General features: G+C 31.8%; 1 protein-coding gene across 1 annotated transcript; it reads right to left on the bottom strand.

Annotated features, from left to right (window-relative positions):
* Window positions 1-1,974: 1,974 nt before the first annotated feature.
* On the bottom strand, window positions 1,975-5,864 carry LOC107413878 (xylan O-acetyltransferase 1). Its single transcript, XM_016021933.4, has 5 exons — window positions 4,853-5,864; window positions 4,593-4,764; window positions 3,693-3,892; window positions 3,404-3,562; window positions 1,975-2,697 (listed from the first exon to the last, which is right to left on the bottom strand). The coding sequence occupies exons 1-5, from the start codon at window positions 5,488-5,490 to the stop codon at window positions 2,349-2,351; spliced, it is 1,518 nt and encodes a 505-aa protein (XP_015877419.1). The 5' UTR covers window positions 5,491-5,864; the 3' UTR covers window positions 1,975-2,348.
* Between the last annotated feature and the right edge of the window lie 6,880 nt (window positions 5,865-12,744).

The raw sequence follows: 12,744 nt of genomic DNA, 5'->3' as shown, positions 1-12,744 counted from the left end.
GCCATATTTGGTTTAATAACATTCCGTCAATTTTCTTTTTAATTTATCATTATGTCATATATTTGCTTTTTATAGTTACCTTATGGCATATTAGCGTCTGGGATATTACTATTCTACGACATAAATCAGCATCATAACCATCTTCTATCATTGTTTTGGTAAACTGAGTTTATAGACCTACGAAAACATTTCCAAAAACAGAAGAAACAAGTTGAAGTTATCTGAAGACACAGACAAGCCAAAGCTTATGCGAGCCTCTATAGGCAAGGCTCTCTCACCCGGACTTAACGCTATGGTAATAATCATCTGGCGAATCATTTTTGTCGAGGTCGTCAAATTGCATTTTATTTACACTAAAAATTCATAGGAAGCGTAGTTAATTGATAAAGATGTCTTACTCAATGGTTTTCAGCCATTCAAAATTTTTCAGTTTCTGGAAACCATGAAAACGGCGATTAACATTCTAAACCCATTTCCGTATGCTTCCTTTTTTTATTATTATTTATAATTAAAAAAATAGTGGTTTTGTCGTTAGGTGTTACTGTTTCTACTTGTTCATATGCATTTTTAGCGTGATTATATTTCTACCCAAAAACAAAAAATAAAAATAAAAATAAAAAATAAAAAAATTGCAACCTTGAAAAATAGATTTTTACCAACAAAAAAGAAAAACGAGGGGAAAATAAAAGATACGAAAGGCTGTGTTGCTGATTATTTACTTATGCTCGCTTGCCTACTTTTATAGAAGTTGACAATTAACAGAGTGCCAGGGGGCCATAGAGAGAGCTTGCTTAAATAAAATCCAAGGAGAGAGACAAGCTGGTCAAAGCATTATAAATATACAGACTAACCAGATGACTTCAATGCTTTTTGCTTGCACGCTGAGAAATCAAAACCGTCAACCAGCCTAGTTCATTAGATGTACAAGTAGTACCATACTGACGTATTAAAGTCAACAAATTAGATTTAAAGATGCCACTTTAGTGTTTTACTCTTTTCGAAATAAAGGACCACTATAAATTATCTTCCAAGCAACTAGCATACGTTTTGTCCCAAAAAAGAAAAAAGAAAAAAAAAGAAAAAAAAGGCAACCAATATATAATTTACACTTATCCCTTTTGAGTTTTAATGGATTTTAGTATATAAGTAATACTAAAATAATACTAAATTATTGATCAAATTTGTATATCAAATAATATAGTAGCTAATCATATAATAATATTTAATTAATTTATTATTTATTTATTTATTTAAATATTTATTTATTTATATCTGTGTAGTATGTCAACTAATAATTTATTGATATAAAATTGTATCATGTTATTTAATAAATATTTTTAATAACTAATTTGTTATCTATAGTATAACTGTTAATATATTATATTTAAATAATATTTTAGTTATAATTTTTCTTTTTAAATTAATTAATATATGAGAGAGCTTTTTATTTTTATTTTTTTGGGGAGATTAATGGCAGGAGGATTCAAATTTTGAACTTTTGCAAAAGGCTTTACCGGTATTTCTGTGGGAACAATATGCTAGAATTTATGATAATAAAATATTCTCTACTAAGAATATTACATTAATTTATATATTTATATATATATATATATAAAGATTAATGTATATATATATATATATATATTTTTGGTCAAGTTCTAAGATTAATATATTTGGTACCTTTATAATTGATCGACAAATTAATACTTGTAGTCTGATCTAAAAGCAAAAACATATTGACACTTGAAGTCCGATCTAAAATCAAAAAGGGAAAAAAGAGAAAGAGAAAGAAAAATGAATAGATATTTGTAGCATTACCCATATATTTGATCAAATTTTTTTAACCTTTTATGTTCGACAAAAAATTTTAAAAAAAGAAAAGAAAAGAATAAAGAACTTATTTATCCTCTCATGATTTAGAAGGACAAAACTAGTGTTGCAAAGTGAAAAAAAAAAAAAAAAAACAAATTAATCTTGATAACAAAGAAAGAGATCATTAACATTTAAAAGACAATTGTGTTACATACAATTTTGCTTTACTCCTTATTTTGTTGGAAGTACAATCCTTTTCATGTGGTTTTTCGATCAAAGTTTTGCCACACTTGGCAAAAAGAATTTGGCATTCTTAGCTTTTCCTCCACCTCGGTTAATTTGGCCGACCAAAAAAGACAAAAAGGAAAAAAAAAGCTATATTCCAAGCTACTAGAAAACTAAAAAAGGGGAAATTGAGGGAGAAAATTACATCGACAGTGGTGGTAATTAAAATGATCGAGGTAAAACCCAAAAAATTCAAAAATAAAAATGAACAGAGGAATAAACATGAGGGGGCACGTGCAAAGTACTAGGTGTCAAGAGCGAGAGATAATACGTGTATAAAGGAACTCATTCCACGTGTCGGGTAACCCGGGAAGACACCAATGGATACAGTCCGCATAGGTAGCCGGGTCGGACTGTTGCTCCGGAGTGAGCATTTTGCCTTGTCGAATGGTAAAGACCGAAGTATGAGCGTCTTTCCGGTACTCAGAGAGGGTGGTGATGTTGAGGAAGTGCACCGGAACTCTCAGAGAATGCGTTACGTTGTCGGCGATCCGGAAAAGCCGGCGATCCGTACCCACTTCCAGTTGGGTCGTCATATTCAGAACCGGCATTGTCTCTTTCGCGCATTTTATCCCATCCGGGTTGTTCCAGTCCAAACTCCTATTTATTTATTTGTTTATTTATTTTATGGGGTCAATTTGAGTTAGTTTGGAAGTAAACTAGAAAAAACAAAAAAAAAAAAAAAAAGAAAAGAAAAGGACTAATAATAATAATAATGTTATGGCATAAAATTAACATTTATAATGATTGTGATTTGAGAAAACAATTTGTAGGTGGTTTACCAACCCAATATTGAGGTCTAAATCATGATTTCAGAGGATTAATTACTCACCCACTATCAACCGCTTATTCTCACTATCATCTACCAAAAACAAAAAAGAAAAGAATAAAGGAAATAAAAATTCCCATTTGGTGCTCACCTAATGGGATTAGTTGGATTAATTATTAATTGGGTTTCCTTTCCTAAGAGCAGTTTAATGGTTGTCAAATCAAATTTCCTAGAGAAAAAGAAAAAGAAAAAAAAAAAATCTTTTTGGGTCAAACCTCTTGCCACCAAATGTTTGTGTGTGTGCATATATATATTTCAAAAAGATTTATAAATTCAAAATCTAGTATTTTTCCTCATTTTTAATATTATTATGTCTTTTATATAAATATACATTTATATATTTTCTATCAACTAGATAATTTAAAAAAGAAATGCTTTATATTATTAGGATTTGTTTAATTTAAATGAAAATAAAACCTAAAATTTTGTTTAATTTGACTAAAACAAAAAATTGCTCCTAAGGATTTTAGTAATTACTTGATATGAAGAGGAGACGTGCTGCTGAAGAACACCATGGTTCGATTAGGATCAATATTTTCATTTACCCAATTAGCCCAAGTATTCAAAACTCTGGCATATGCTACCGGCCGATCGATCTCATCATATTCCGTGGCCCCTTCATCGAATGATCCTCGTCTTTTCGAATTATTATCCAAACAAAAAAATAAGATAAAATCAATAAATCATACTAATCATTTTTGGTCATAAAATTATAGAGAAACTATAGCACATTATTAATTTGACAAAAAAGTTTGTTTTTACTTACAAAACTTTCATGGAGAAAGTGTTCATCCACCAAATGTATGTATTGAAGATGAGGTAGTCCACACCCTTCCAGTTTACCCCATGCTTGTTGATTGATTCGGGCATTATTATACGGTTCAATATGCTGTGCATGTTTGGGTCGTCTGAGTTTGACTCCACAAGAAATGGGGCCCAATAGAACTCCACAGTAGCATTATAATCCTACAAAACCCAAAATTAAACACAAAAAAAAAAAAAAGAACAAAATTTGGGCAAATCTCAAAGCAAGCAAAAGGGTTTTCACTTTTTTGTTCCCCAAGTTGCAAATTCTTACACACCATATTTTAGCATGTCATACATGAATAATGAAACTCCATCCCCACCATATATTTTCCCTTTTTATTATTTGGTTGTGAACATTAAATATAATTAAATTGCTGACATGTCTATCCAGCTGGGAAAATTTGATAATGATATTTTCCTAGATGATAACCACCAAAAAAAAAAGTCTATGAAATGCCCATGAATATACTGAGAATCCAAAGAGGAAAACTGCACAAATAACTCTGGGAAAACAAATAAATAAAAAGAAATCCTCATTGGTGATATCACCCAATCATATGATTAATCCACTAAATAGTTGTTACTTACAATATCACCAAGGAGTAATGATGTTAGTTGGACAATTTAACAAAATGTTTATTAATTAATTGAAGTTTGGTGTTTTAGATTGAAGAAAGAAACTTTTGAGCAACTTTAGTCACAATAAGCATTGACCCTTTCTTTATCATCACTCAAATAAGGTCTATAATGATTAATCATCATGACAAAAAATAAACCCACAAGAAAAGAAAAGAAGAAAAAGAAATTTCAAACTTTGTTTTATTTTGAAGATGATGATATGAGGAAGAAAAATACATACCTCAATTCTGAAAATAGAGAGAGAGCCAGTTTTGGTCAAGCTTTTCCTCCTTGGTGGAATCACAGATTGAGCAAAACAAACCATGGATTCCCACTGGTTCCTATTCAATGAATCTCCAACAAACATAAGCCTCTTGTTCCTCAGCTTCTCAAGCAGCAATCTGGGTTTGAACCTTTTTTGAAAACATATAAGTTTATGTTACAAAACAAACAAAACAAAACAAAACAAAAACAAAAACTAAAAACAGAAAAAATACTTACTTCGGCAAAGAACAGTCTCTGGGTTGCCATTTCCAGTTCTGGTATAGAGAATCTTTCCTACCATTTCTCATGCAAGTAACCTGTTCAGTAAGAAACTCACATTCATCTTCTTTATACAAAGGATGAGTAACATTATCGAAAACCCATTCCCCTGTGTACAAATCACAATCTTCTGGAGGCAATTCAACCTCTTCATCATCATCATCATCTCCTTGACCATTGACCGGCAATTCGATTTTCTGCTCCTCTTCTTTTTCCATATTAGATTCCAAATTCACAACCTGTTCTTGGGTTTGGGTTTCTTCTGGATCCTCAATCCGGGTATCTTCCAGCTGGGTTCTAGAATTCACTGTGGTGACAGCAATTTCATTCTCTTTGATCGTCGGTTTGGCCAAGATTTCTTCTTCGATGGATTTGCTCTGTTTCGTCGTCGTTGTTGTTTGTTGCTCTTGGATTTCCTGAACCTTAGGCCTTGAAAATGGAAACTCAGCTATGGATTTCACATCCTCGTTGTACATGAAAACCCCGAAAAGAAAAACAGAGAAAACAACGACGAAAATGGAAAGATTGTTGTTCTTTCTGGCTTTCATTGCCCCTGTTTCAGGAAATAGAGGAGTTTTTCGGCGAGCTGGCTGCATGAGGATCGAAATGAAGATTGGAATTTTTTTTTTTTTTTTTTCTTAGTGTGCTTTGAAATGAGACGGGAAAGAGATGGAAAATATAGAGAAAATATAAATGAATAAGAATATGGAGAAATATTATAATAAATTCTAAGTATTTTGGTTTTCTGTTTGTTTAATTTGGTGTTTGGTGAAATGGGTTTGTCTCTAATAGTTGGTTTTGGCTTTTGGTGGACGGATAGTTGTCCTTCTCAGCTGGTTTTTTTTTTTCTTCTTCTTAATATTTAATCTGTTTTTATTTATTGATATTTATAATCCATGGCTAACTAATCTTCTTCCACCTTCTTCAGAACAAAAGGAGAGAGTGAGAGAAGAGAGAGGAGTGAACTCAAAGCTTTGGTAAGCTTGTCATAGTCTCTTTCTCTCTCAGTTAGATGAGGATGATTCGCCGGGCCTCTTTCATGGAGTTAAATGGGCCTTTCAATGACAAACGGGAATGCTCAATGTCCATTGGATTTGACAGAGAGAAGCTTTTGATTTGAGCGGTTAAAAAAAAAAAAAAAAAAAATCAAAATCCAACAAAAAAATTAAAAATTATAAAGAAATAAAAAAAATAAAATAATTATTAAAAGAAAGGAAAAAAAAAAAAAAAAAAAAAAGGCCGAAACTTCTTCAAGCCAAAAGCCCAACGGTTGGCCGACGGTCTTTGGAGGATAGACTGTTTCAATCATAGACAATCGGCTACTTTTATAAGAGGTTGGTTCTATCACTTTTCATCAGAAACGACATGTCGTATAATATAGTCTATTGGAAAATTTTCAATGTCTCCTGTGGTTGATTCACAATTATGAATATAGCTGAACTTTTTTTTTTCTTTTTTTAAATTTTTTAGATTTGGATAGGGGTTGAGAATTAACATTGTTTAATCCTTTCTTTAATCATAATTTATATGATTGATCATGTACAAGAATAGAATATATTATCTATTCGTGGTATAATAAACAGCATTATTAGCTTATAGTTATAGAGTTTTTGGGACCTCGTAGGCGACCCTTGAAAGCAGAAGCCACATCCAAATTTAAACAAGTAACATGTGATAGAGATGAACCAAAAGTAAAGATTAAACTAAAAGACTTATTAATAGTGAGTTAATAATAACAAAATAATAGTGATTTAATAATTTCTTTATTGGAGAAATACATGGCATTTGGGAATTAAATTTGTGCAGCTGCAAGCATGAACAACTTTGCTCATGGTTAATTCTATATTAAGCATTTCTTGAATCTGAAAAGGCAAATGATTGTAATTTGGTCAAATAACAATGGAAACAACTGATAGAAAAATTGGAATTTTTTTGTTGACCAAAAAGTTTAATAATTCCCTACAGAACAGATTGACACCTTATAAACGTTATAATAAGAACAAAATCCACTTTTTTAGATTGGAAATCAGAGATAGCAATAACCTTTTTATTCCCCTATTATATTTCAATGCTTTTGATATGATTACTCTTTTTTTTTTCAAAATTTAATAATCAATTCTAGCCTTTTATTAGATTTGCCTTATAAAAGATATATTAGTGTTTCATTTGAATCAATATCAATTTACTTTATCCTTTTAGAATTTCTAACATTTAATTGATTCATATAGTCTACCATTATAATTTTAAATTATCAATTTTTGAGATGGGTTTACCATCAAGGTATTCTAATAGAAGAACGGCTGCTTACTATTATATCCTAGATATTTTTGTTTTGGGTTATATTCACCTGGATTTGTGTCTTAATGAAGAAAAAATTATCCAAAAAAAAAAAAAAAAAAAGCCTTCTAACGTTATAGCGATTTGAGCTATGTAGAAGGTAGAAGGTAGAAGGTAGAAGGTGAAGGACACCAGGAGCTTTTGCTTCTTTCTACAAAGCCTTATAGGGCACTAAAAGAAAGTGAAAGATGGTGAGGGATTTATACAAAAAAATAACAAATATTTTATCTAGGGACCTCAACTAATAGCCCCCAATCAAAAGCTTTACTCAATAAAAATTATGCATGGTTATGAACATAAAAAGTTTGAACCTCATCACCATAAAGATCATACATGCAGCATAATCATCTAATCATATAGAAAAGTTAATATTTTAGGTTAATTAGTCTAAAAGTATATTAATTATTTGGAATTGAAAAACTTTTCATTTTGTGGATGACATGCGTGTGATATATCTTTGTCTCCAACAACTACCCAAAAGCGTAGTTGATGCATCATTAAGGCTCTTAATAATAATTTTGTTTTTGGAAGCACAACAAATCAGAATTAGTAATAACTTTTATGATTGAGAAAAGTAAAGGCTAAGTTAACCCTTTTCTTTTTCTTTTTTTTTTTTTTTTTTTTTTTTTTTCTTTTTTTTCCTTTTTCTTTTTCTTTTTTACCTTGTGTAGTGAGTACACCAACATCATCATTCCTTGCGTACTTGCTCTTACTTCACTTCTTTATGGGTGGTAGTTTGATTGGTTAGAATATTGCTTTTTTTCCAAGTTAAGGAAACTGCAGAAAAAAGCCTTGCACAAATCGGATTTACAGCTCATGTCAATTCCATTCCCCTAATTGCCAACACATCATAACCAATTTCAGAAAATATATACTTGTGTGCAGATGTGATAAATGTTGTAAAATTTTTTGTCCGTTTATTTCAATTTCATCTTTTATCCATAGATTAGTGTTTTCTCTTAAAAAGAAGAAAAGAAAATCGCTATTTTACTTGATTACACAATCTCACAAAGCCTGAAATTAAGTATTCGTTGTAAATGTTCCTGCAAAGATAGTTGAATAGTTGAAAGGCAAAACCATATTTTTTTTTTATAATAACTCTTGAAACCTCGCATCCAGTTATATATATATATATATACACATATATAACAACAAATACTTAAATGTAAATGTACACAACTCTAATTTGAGGTAAAAAATGGCACTAGAACGTGGTTGAACATATGGCAGTTTTTTTTCTTTTCTTTTTTTATTATTATTTTTTTTATCTTCTATATCCGTAAAGCTATTATCATATTTATACAAGAAATGTTGCTATAAAACATGTACATGCTCTCTGTATCAAAAGCATGTATGGGGGATTCAATGTAATTTATCGAAAATATATTCATGAATTATATGTAATTCAATCATGTATTTAATAAATTACATGGCACACTCTCGATACCAAGAATATACACAGAATTTATAGCAAAACTGTCCATGCTAGTATATGAAAACCCAAATTGCAAAACTCAACCCAACTTTCAGGCCCCCCAATAAATCATATATAACCCCAGTTGGAAAGTTGACATGTGAAGATTTCTCTGTGCATGAAAATGCAATACTTAAGTACACCATAATTATGCCTTCTTTAGCAAGATTTGGGTCAAATCAACTAATTACAAAATTAGAATTTTCAACAAAAACGGTACAGTTTGGCAAAAATAGGGTTCTATCTGGGTATACATTTTGATCAACGTTTGGAAACAATTGAGGGGAAACAGATTTCAACATTAACTTAATACTTGGTATGAGTTAAATCTAGAACCTCCAAATATAAAGGCCTAACGGAAATCACATTGCATAACCACCTTTTGAAAAAAAAAAAAAAAAGAGTAAATAGTTTCAAGGAATCCAGGTTCAATCTTTACAGAGGAAGCAAACAAATGTTTGTTTCGGGAACAACTTGATAAGTGGACAACTCTTTCCAAGAGATCGTACTTGGAACTTATTCTTCTTTATTAATAGGTGAGGTAGCTGCCTTTGAACGCCCCCACAGTTCCAATGAAGTTTATATGTTGGAACCATCAGTGGTTAGGGAATCCTTAGACAATTCATGCTTTACTGGACCGTGGTACCCTTGAAACAAAGAAACAAAGACATAAGCATCATAGTTTGAAACGAAGTTTACATTTTCATATAATTATGTCGGGATGAATGGTATTGGTCCTTCAGAAGGAATTCTTATCATGTGGAATGATGATTTTACCATTAATAGTCCAAATCAATCAAGGAATTTTATGGATGTGGTGGGTCGGTTTCAAATGTGTCATATAGAGTTACCTTTGCCTATGGTAATAGATATCTTCATGAAAGAAGACGTTTGTGGAATACCTTGATTAGTATTGGTTCGACCAACTCACTCCCATAGGTGATGATGGAGGACTTCAATGAAATTTTCTTTTACAGTGAGAAATCAGGTTTGAGACCGGGTATATGTTCAAAACGTCCGCTTTTTGAATTTTCATGACAACGCTAATCCTTTTATAGTTGGGAAAATTGCAAGATGGATCCTAATCTTATTCTTGAACATCTGGACCAATGTTAGTGAACAGTACCTTCATGGGATCTTTTTCTAATTCTTACTCCTAGCTTGTTTTCGTCGTTGGCTTGGACCATTGTTTGTCAGTTTTCTTCTTCAACCCTCCTTTTGCAAGAAGACGAAAACCATTCATGTTTAAGCGAAAGTGGTTACTGGAAGAAGACTATTGACAAATGGTTAATAATGATTGGAAGTCAGAGGACCATGACTTTTAGGCTTGGAAATTCATGTTGAAACAAAAAAAAAAAAAAAAAAAAAATTAATATTAGCAAATTGTACTGATCCTGATTACCTTTCCAAGGAGTCTATCATCACTGAATTGGATAATATTATTATTATTATTATTATTATTTTTTGGGGTGGGGGGAAGAAAAGTTTATTAAGGGTAAAGATCTAAAATTAATTGGTTGGCCTACGGTGATCGAAACTCTTATTTTTTTCACACAACTATTCAGCATAGAAACTTTAATCGTATCTTTTAACTTAATGATCACCGCAATTTGTAGACAGAAGAAATTAGTATTTCATATACTTGATATTTTCAAGTCTTTATTCACCTTCGTGGATCAAAGGGATTTAGATCATGTATCTGTTGATATGGATTGTTGTGTTACTACCGAGATGATCATGAACTTTTAAAGGCTGTTACTCAAGAAGAGGTGAAAGATGCGACTTTTCCTATAGGTGGTTAGAAGGCTCTAAGCTCGGATAGTTTTGTAAGTAAATATTATGGGAATATAATATATGTTTATATGTATGTGGATCTATATATGTAAATAAAAATTTACAAAATTTAATAAAATAAAATTGAGAACCTGAATGTTATTAGCTTTAATCTGTTAGTTGAAAAATGATCCGAGGCCTGTATGGTACCATAGTTTTCTTAAGACAATTTCCGTGCTACCGGTGCGGGTGTTTTCCGACAACAGTCTTCCAGGATACAACGGATTTGAAATCTCAGACAAAGAATCACCTGGATTTCCCTCGAACTTTCAGAGTACCTGATCTTTACCACACTCACTAATCAAAATATGTAGAAAACTAATTTTTCTCTATTTTCCACAAATGAGTTACCGTGGGAGAGAAAAAATTCAATAAAAGATCCAAAAACATCATTCCCTCTTTTTCCTTATTTTTCCCTTTTTCCGTATTCCAAAACCCAAAAACGGAAATCAATAAACCAAGCATTAATGGCCCAATTAAAGCCCACTAATTCAAAATCATTCAAAATCAAAAAACCATTGCAAACATTACAATTCCCCACATGAATGATTTGACTACTATGCAAGACTCTGGTGGTAAAGCTTTGCAGTTGGAACCTGCATAGGATAAGTGGATGTTACTTTTTGAACCTTCCCTTGTTAGACTACATCTTCTTTACTGACTAATGGTAAATGCAATATCTTTGAACCATTTAGTCGTTTATGTAAATGACAACATAGTTCATACATATTCCTTCCTAGTATACTTTAGTTCTCACTGTTGTGTTCATTTTGGCCTTGAACACCTTCCTAGTTTTGCGAGCGTTTCTAAAGAATTGTGCCCTCAATAATTCTCCTTTGAAGTGGCCACTATTCTCTCTCACATAGGTGATTCATTTTTCTAATGTAATCAGTATCACTATGCACATATTACAAAACATACACTTATAGGAATCATTAAAAGCATACTTTATGCGTAACCTCTCTCTATTACTGTTTCATCATATGAATGGGCAGAGGATTAACCCTCACAGTGATCTATACCAGTCTTTACAATTGTGTTGTCCCATTGAACCTAGATCTTGGGATCTCCAATCAACTAGGTTGGGTTTCCATCGTATCGACTTTACTCACGGGCTTTAATCCCATTCCTCTCGATGATTTCTCAACTAATTCTCTACATAACCCTTTGGTTAGCGGATCTGCAACGTTATCTTTCGACTTTACATAGTTTATCGAGATAACTCCAGTTGAGATTAGTTGTCTAATAGAATTGTGTCTATGACGAATATGTCTAGACTTTCCATTATACATCACATTTTGTGCCCTGCCAATCGTAGATTGACTATCATAATATATACTTATTGCTGGCACAGGTTTAGTTCATCTCAGAATGTCCTCCAAAAATTGGCGTAGCCATTCGGCCTCTTCACCACATTTATCTAATGCGATGAACTCAGATTTCATCATGGATCGAACTATTATTGTTTGTTTTGAGGACTACCATGTCACAACTGCACCCGCTAATGTAAATACATAGCCACTAGTGGATTTTGAATCCTTGATATCTAATATCCAATTAGCATCACTGTATCCTTCTAATACAGCTGGATATCTAGTATAATGTAATCCGTATTCATGAGTATATCGTAAGTATCTTAATACTATTATGATTCCTTTCCAATGATCCTCATTCGGATTACTCGTGTATCTACTTAGTCTAGGCTAAGTCTGGTCTTGTACAATTCATTAAGTACATCAAACATCCAATCACCTTTGCATATTCTACTTGAGATACACTCTCTTATTTATTCTTAGATAAGTGTAAACTCACATCTATAGGTGTTCAGGCTATATTAGTATCATCTTTACTAAACTTATCCAATATTTTATCCACATAATGCATTTGACTAAGAATGATTCCATTCGAAGTCCCGGTGATTTTCATTCCTAAAATTACATTAGCAAGTCCCATATCTTTCATGTCAAATTTGGAATTTAACATGGCTTTTGTAGTTCGGATCATATTATCGTCACTACGTACTATTAGTATGTCATCTACATATAAACAAAGAATGACATATCCATTCTCTGTATCATTTACATAGATACATTTGTCACACTCATTTATCTTAAATCTATCACTTAGCATGGCATTATCAAATTTTTGATGCCATTACTTCGAAGCTTGTTTAAGTCCATACAAGGACTTCACCAATCTACAGACT

Source organism: Ziziphus jujuba, chromosome 8 (genome assembly GCF_031755915.1).
Source record: "Ziziphus jujuba cultivar Dongzao chromosome 8, ASM3175591v1".
NCBI lineage: Eukaryota > Viridiplantae > Streptophyta > Magnoliopsida > Rosales > Rhamnaceae > Ziziphus > Ziziphus jujuba.
This window is presented reverse-complemented; position numbering and strand designations above follow the sequence as displayed.

Bases quoted from the DNA above. Each gene is read 5' to 3' on its own strand.
- LOC107413878 (XM_016021933.4), bottom strand. From the start codon at position 5,490: ATGCAGCCAGCTCGCCGAAAAACTCCTCTATTTCCTGAAACAGGGGCA. The intron at 4,765-4,852 runs GTAAGTATTTTT...TTTTCAAAAAAG, and splicing joins AGAGACTGTTCTTTGCCGAA to GTTCAAACCCAGATTGCTGC. The intron at 3,893-4,592 runs GTATGTATTTTT...TGGGTTTTGTAG, and splicing joins TCTCTATTTTCAGAATTGAG to GATTATAATGCTACTGTGGA.